This window comes from Pelodiscus sinensis, chromosome 6, assembly GCF_052426305.1.
Source record: "Pelodiscus sinensis isolate ZL-2025 chromosome 6, ASM5242630v1, whole genome shotgun sequence".
NCBI lineage: Eukaryota > Metazoa > Chordata > Testudines > Trionychidae > Pelodiscus > Pelodiscus sinensis.
Genome location: NC_143057.1, coordinates 24,936,231 through 24,942,841, shown reverse-complemented (window position 1 = coordinate 24,942,841; position 6,611 = coordinate 24,936,231). Strand labels below are relative to the sequence as shown.

Below are 6,611 nucleotides of genomic sequence, written 5' to 3'. Positions count from 1 at the left end.
CCTGCACATATCCAAAAGCAGATTTCAGTCATATTTAATGAACAATCAAGAGTTCTTTAATGTCCCTTCATTGTAGTAGCTCCTGTCAGTACCTTAAGGACTTTTGTCCTCTGAATATAATATTTGCTAAGTATTTTAACAGCGGAGATATGAAATGAATGCACGAAAATCTAATTTGTGCCCCCTCCCTCCTTTGGTCCAAAGACGACAGCAAGCATGCATGGTTAATAAACTGGGTTGGGCAATCAGAGGGAGTCTCTTCTCTGCGTATTACGGTACAAGGGTTGGCCCTCCTCTGGTCCACCTGCCACAGGGTTTAAAGTTTCAGCCGATCGGGAAATACAATGACTTGGATCAAACGGCCTGGAGGGGAAGCCTGATTATACCAGGGAAGTGGATAAACTGTAGCTATCTTGGGAGAAGACGGAGAGAGCCCGTCGGCGCGCACATGACAGGCTGTAAGCAGCTCAGCCTGCATCCTGGAAGCCCAGGGCAGTGAGGACGCAGCAGACGCAGGGCTACATGGGGGAGGGGGGTTAGGCGCCTGCTGCATCTTGCCTTGACTCCTTCCAAAGGCCAGACCCTTATGCAATGAGCAGCCCGGCGCAATCCACCCGTTAGAGCAACACGAGGCGCAAGCACAAGGAGGGCGCGGGGCAGCCTCCCTGGGCGGATTTTTTTCTTGCTGTATTTCGTCCGAGACAGTTGCTTGCTTTGCAGCTGGTGACAGAAAAGGGGAGGAAGCGGCCGAAGCGGTTCGCAAATCCGACAGTGCGGCTGGCGAGCTGCGCCTCATGTCTCCTGCGGGTCACCTGCCCGGCTTGTCCGCCCCTCTCGGGGCTGCCGCCGGGCTCGCACAGACTCTGCTCACATGGAGAGGTCGGTGAGCCCGGGCCACTGCGGCTAGCGCCGGCTCCTCCGCTGCGCCTCGCTCGGAAAACCCTGCTGCGCACCAGCGATGGAAGACGGCTCCCTCCCAGACCTGCGCGACATCGAGCTGAAATTGGGGCGCAAAGTTCCCGAGAGCCTGGTGCGCTCGCTGCGCGGGGAGGAGCCCGCTGCCCGGGACCGGAGCGGCGGCGGCTTTTGCCCTGCTTCAGCCCCTGGGGCCTCCCGGCTGAGCAGCAGCGCCAGTGCCCTGGAGAGACTGGAAACCAAACTTCACCTCCTCAAGCAGGAGATGGTGAGTCTGGCCGGCCGCACCGTGCGCGGGAATTCTTGCTGCCCCCCGCGCCGTGGGGAGAGGGGGCTTCCCGACTGGGAGCGCAGAGCGAGCCCTCCGCCCCGCTGTCGCAGCCTAGGGCGTCTGTCTGGCGCGGCAGGGGCAGCGCTGCTCCCCCCCGTGCCGCTCAGCCTGGACTTTGCCCGGCCACCATTCCCTTTTCGGCAGCCCCCTGCCTGTCAGAGTGCGCGCTGCGAGAGGAGGCCGCTTGGCTGCCTGCTCCTCACCCACGCACCTCTCCTGACTAGAGGGCAGAGCCGTGCGGAATCTGTTCAGAGGGGGGCTCTTTGAGGGGATCAGCTACTGGGCTCCATAATGAGCGTTGCTTCTGTGGCCACGTGGCATACGTTACAAATAAGATGCAGTGACCAACTTACAGCTAATATCCCTGCCCTGGTGGTTCTTGAATTCTTGTAAACAAATCGAATCTGGTATGATCTACTCCCCATACTTTGCTGAACTTTTCTCCCCTCTCCCTCCCTTCCAACAGTATTTCCGGGTAGGGTGAAGTGCTGCTGATCTCTAGGCCCCTATGCAATTAATTCCCATCACTGGCTCGCCCACACAAAACCGATTCTGAAAACAATCCTGTTCTGGCTAGGCCAAAGGAAAGCAGCTACATACCTCCCCCACTTCCTTTCTAGAAGCACTGCCATCTATCAGTTGAAGTCTTTGGCAAGGTCCAGCCACTCCCCATACACACTATTGCTGGTTTCCTAATCCCATGTGAACATGGCCCCTTAAAAAACCATCATGATAGATTAAAAGTGCTCGGCACTATTAGTGTAACAAAGGATGACTTGATTGCAACCTGTAAGCACCTTTGTGCAGAACAGACTCTTCAGTCCAGCAGAAGGTATAACAAACCAGTGACTGGAAGTTGGAGCTAGTCATATTCAGAGTGGCAAAAAGGCATATATTTTAATAAGTTTGGAGTAATTAATCAATGGAACAATGTACCTAGTGGTGTGGATTCTCCAACGTTGATGATTGCTGGCTCAAGCAAGGATTTTTTCTCAAGGATATGCTCTAGGAATTATTTTGAGGAAGTTCAATGGCTTATGCCATACAGAAGGTGAGAATAGATCAGCGGTGGGAAGTGGTGCTAGCTGGGCCACAGCTTCTTGCAGCTCCCATTGGCCCTGAACCCCAAACTGTGGGCCATGAAACCTGCAAACTGCTGTAACTGCAGATGATCAGGTAAATAAAGCTCCTGGCAACCTGCCAGATGCGTCGCTAACCCTGGTGTACTGCATGCAGCCCACAGGCCCCTTATTGCCCACCCGTGGATTAGATGATTATAAAGGTCGCTTTGGTTTTAGATTTTAGGAAAAGAGCAAAAGTTTCTATAATGCATTCAAAGTACTGTAACTCTTACCTCCAAGCTGCAATCACAATTGCATAATGTCACCAAAGTGGCAGAGGGAAGATTGTTCACCTGCTAAAGAAGTTTTGCAGCTGCATGACTCTCAGGATATAAGTATTTCCTACTGTTAGCAGACAGAATGAAGAAAATTGACATCCAGTGATATTTACGTAGGTTTCACTCCTCTGAACCAGTGATACTTCAGACATCAGAAGTTATGTTAGCATATTGGTAAACATTTAAGAGAATGCCCTGAATTCTGTTTATTGTAAATCTATACAAGTACTCAATTTTAATCTGAGTAATACATTTCTAGAAGAATGTAAGATCTTTACTCCTAAAAATTGCCCTGCCTTCAGTCATTCAATTCATAAGACTAAACTTCGGAGGTCTGTTTGTTTCTAAACTAAGTGTACTGGAATATCAGTGTGCTTCCATAAAACACACCATTTATAATTTGGCAGCGTGGCTGTTTATCTGTGATGTGCCATTGGACCATGCTATATTTATGCATATTTTAATTAAACTCTATTCAAATGGACCAGCTATGTTATGCTAGGTGTTATGTACTGGTGTTTGTTTTTCATTAGAAGACCAACTCTGTTAAGCAACTGATTTTTTTTAAATGCAGGTTTCACTTAAAATAGACTGTCCCACCATGAAATTCACAATTAGCAGCATGCATTATCACGAGTAGTCAGATTCTGATCTGTTACATCAGTGTAAGGGAAGAGTAATTCAGATGTGTTAGCTGACATTAAGGGAACCTAGCTTTACAGCAGTGGTGGACAACCTGTGGCTGTCGAATCGCACTGGAGCTCCACTTACAGCCCACAGATCCCCTCCTGCTGCCCCCTCTCCCATACACCTTTTGTGCACTGGGACACCTGAGCCCTGGACTTCCTATGCCTCTCCTCTCCCCACTAGCACTTTTGGAGGAGCTGTGAATTGCCTGAATTGTGCTCTGTCTCCATCTTCCAGCTCTGGGAGGGAGGAGGAGGAGTGGGAATGGAGTGCAAATCAGGTGATTTGCGCACGCCAAAAGTTCTGGGAGAGAGGGGGAGGATCAAGTATGTGTGTGACTCTGTAGCCTCAGTGCACAAAAGGTACATGGAGGGGCAGACAGGGGGCCTCAAGTGGAATCCCAATAGGCTGCAGGCTTGCAGAGTGCTGCAGTCTATTGAGGTGAAAGACAGCCACTCATGCGGCCCATCCCTGTTTTACAGGCTTATTAAAATAGTAGTATAGCTGAACCTCTCTGGTCTGGGCCACTGAGAGCCTCGGTGGCTGGGAACGGGAGTCAGCCCCTCCGTCTGTGGCGGGCCCAGCCTGGCCGGAGCAGCACACTGTGGGCAGGGGCACTCCAGCCTTGCCAGAGCAGTCCCCACCCATGGCAACTCCCTGGCCCAACAAACTGCAGGCAGGAGCCCTCCCATAAATTTAACCAGTTAGCTGATTAGAAGCATACAAAGAGTGGAAACTTGAACACATGACCAGGGAGGAGTTTAAAGGTATAACTTGAGAATGCCGGGGGGTTATCAGGAAGGTGAAAGCGCAAATGGAATTGCGACTGGCTAAGGATGTGAAGGATAACAAGAAAGGGTTCTACAGGCATGTTAACAAGAAGAAGGTGATCAGAGAGGGTGTGCGGCCCCTAATGGATGAAGGAGGTAACCTAGTGACAGATGATGTGGGGAAAGCTGAAGTACTCAATGCTTTCTTTGCCTCTGTATTCACGGACAAGGTCGGCTCCTGGACTTCTGCGCCAAGTGACGCAAGATGGGATGAAGATGGACAGCCCATAGTGGGTAAAGAACAGGTTAGGAACTATTTAGAAAAGCTAAACGTACATAAATCCATGGGTCCGGACTTAGTGCATCCGAGAGTGCTGAGGGAGTTGGCAAATGTCATTGTGGAGCCTTTGGCTATTATCTTTGAAAAGTCGTGGAGATCGGGAGAAATCCCGGATGACTGGTAAAAGGCAAATGTAGTGCCCATCTTCAAAAAAGGGAAGAAGGATGATCCAGGGAACTATAGGCCGGTCAGTCTTACCTCGGTTCCTGGAAAAATCATGGAAGGGATCCTTAAGGAATCCATATTGAGGCACTTGGATGAGAGGAAAGTGATTAGGAATAGTCAGCATGGATTCACAAAGGGCAAGTCGTGCCTGACCAATCTGATTAGCTTCTATGATGAGGTAACTGGCTCTGTGGACATGGGGAAGTCAGCTTTTGCAAGACTTTTGATACGGTCTCCCACAATATTCTTGCCAGCAAGTTAAGGGGTTGTGGATTGGATAAATGGACGGTAAGATGGACAGAAAGATGGCTAGAAGGCCGGGCCCAGTGGGTAGTGATCAATGGCTCGATGTCAGGATGGCGGTTGGTTTCTAGCGGAGTGCCCCACGGTTCGGTTCTAGGACCGGTTTTGTTCAATATCTTTATTAATGATCTGGATGAGGGGATGGATTGCACCCTCAGCAAGTTTGCAGATGACACTAAGCTGGGGGGAGAGGTAGATACCCTTAAGGGCAGAGATAGGGTACAGAATGACTTAGACAAATTGGAGGATTGGGCCACAAGAAATATGATGAGGTTCAACAAGGACAAGTGTAGAGTCCTGCACTTGGGACAGAAGAATCCCAAGCATAGTTACCAGCTGGGGACCAACCGGTTTAGTAGTTCTGCAGAAAAGGACCTGGGGGTTACAGCGGATGAGAAGCTAGATATGAGTCAACAGTGTGCCCTTGTAGCCAAGAAGGCTAATGGCATATTAGGTTGCATTAAGAGGAGCATTGCCAGCAGATCCAGAGATGTCATCATTCCCCTTTATTCGGCTTTGGTGAGGCCGCATCTGGAGTATTGTGTCCAGTTCTGGGCCCCCCACTACAAAAAGGATGTGGACGCATTGGAGAGGGTCCAGCGGAGGGCAACCAAAATGATTAGGGGGCTGGAGCATATGACTTATGAGGAGAGGCTGAGGGACTTGGGTCTGTTTAGTCTGCAGAAGCGAAGAATGAGGGGGGATTTGATAGCAGCCTTCAACTTCCTGAAGGGAGGTTCCAAGGAGGATGGAGAGAGGCTGTTCTCAGTAGTGACAGATGGCAGAACAAGGAGCAATGGTCTCAAGCTGTGGTGGGAGAGGTCCAGGTTGGATATTAGGAAAAACTATTTCACTAGGAGGGTGGTGAAGCACTGGAATAGGTTACCTAGGGAAGTAGTGGAGTCTCCATCCCTAGAGGCGTTTAAGTCTCGGCTTGACAAAGCCCTGGCCGGGTTGATTTAGTTGGAATTGGTCCTGCATAGAGCATGGGGCTGGACTTGATGACCTTTTGAGGTCTCTTCCAGTTCTATGATTCAAGAAACGTGTCCACTTAAAAAAAAAATCGGAAAAGTGGACGTGCTCTTTTGTCATCCCTGTAAACCTTGTTTTACAAGGAAGAAAGGATGTGTCAAAAGAGGAGGGTTTCTCCAAAGTTTGGTGCTGCATAGACATGCTAAATTTTGGAAAAGCCTCTTTCGAAAGAAAAGCAGGAAAAGATACTTCATTCAAACCTCATTCCACAAGGAGTAATAGTTAATTCGAACTAAGGGATTTATCTCAGAATCTTGCTTCTCTGCCACGTGTAGATGTGGGCAGTTACTTCAGGCTAGTCAGTTTCCAAAATGGCAATCGGCCGGGATTATGCTAATCAAGTGCTGGATATTTAAATCCCGCACTTCATTAGCAATTTCGGTCACCCTCATTAGCCTCGCTAGTTCAAACTAGGGAGCTAGTGTAGATGTATCCTTAATTCTTTGAACATATATACACTCCATACCTTGTCTATAGTTATTACCTGGGGTTCTTCTCTTCCAGTTCCATTCTACTCTCTCCAATCCAGGGCGAAGGAACTCAACTGAAAACACTTTCACCGAAGTCTGTAATGACCATTTTCTAGCCAAAGTCAGAACCAATTTACCATCCTCATCCTCCTTGACATGTCAGCTGCCTTTGACAGCATAGGCCATTTTCCTCTTCTTG

At 49.3% G+C, this 6,611-nt stretch overlaps 1 protein-coding gene across 1 annotated transcript in view; it reads left to right on the top strand.

Annotated features, from left to right (window-relative positions):
- The first annotated feature begins 254 nt into the window (after positions 1 to 254).
- LURAP1L (leucine rich adaptor protein 1 like) overlaps positions 255 to 6,611 on the top strand; it is a 31,807-nt gene continuing 25,450 nt past the window's right edge. Inside the window, exon 1 of the mRNA XM_006117845.5 lies at positions 255 to 1,183. Coding sequence (XP_006117907.3) covers positions 959 to 1,183 — 225 coding nt within the window. The 5' untranslated portion in view covers positions 255 to 958. The remainder of the gene's footprint in view (positions 1,184 to 6,611) is intronic.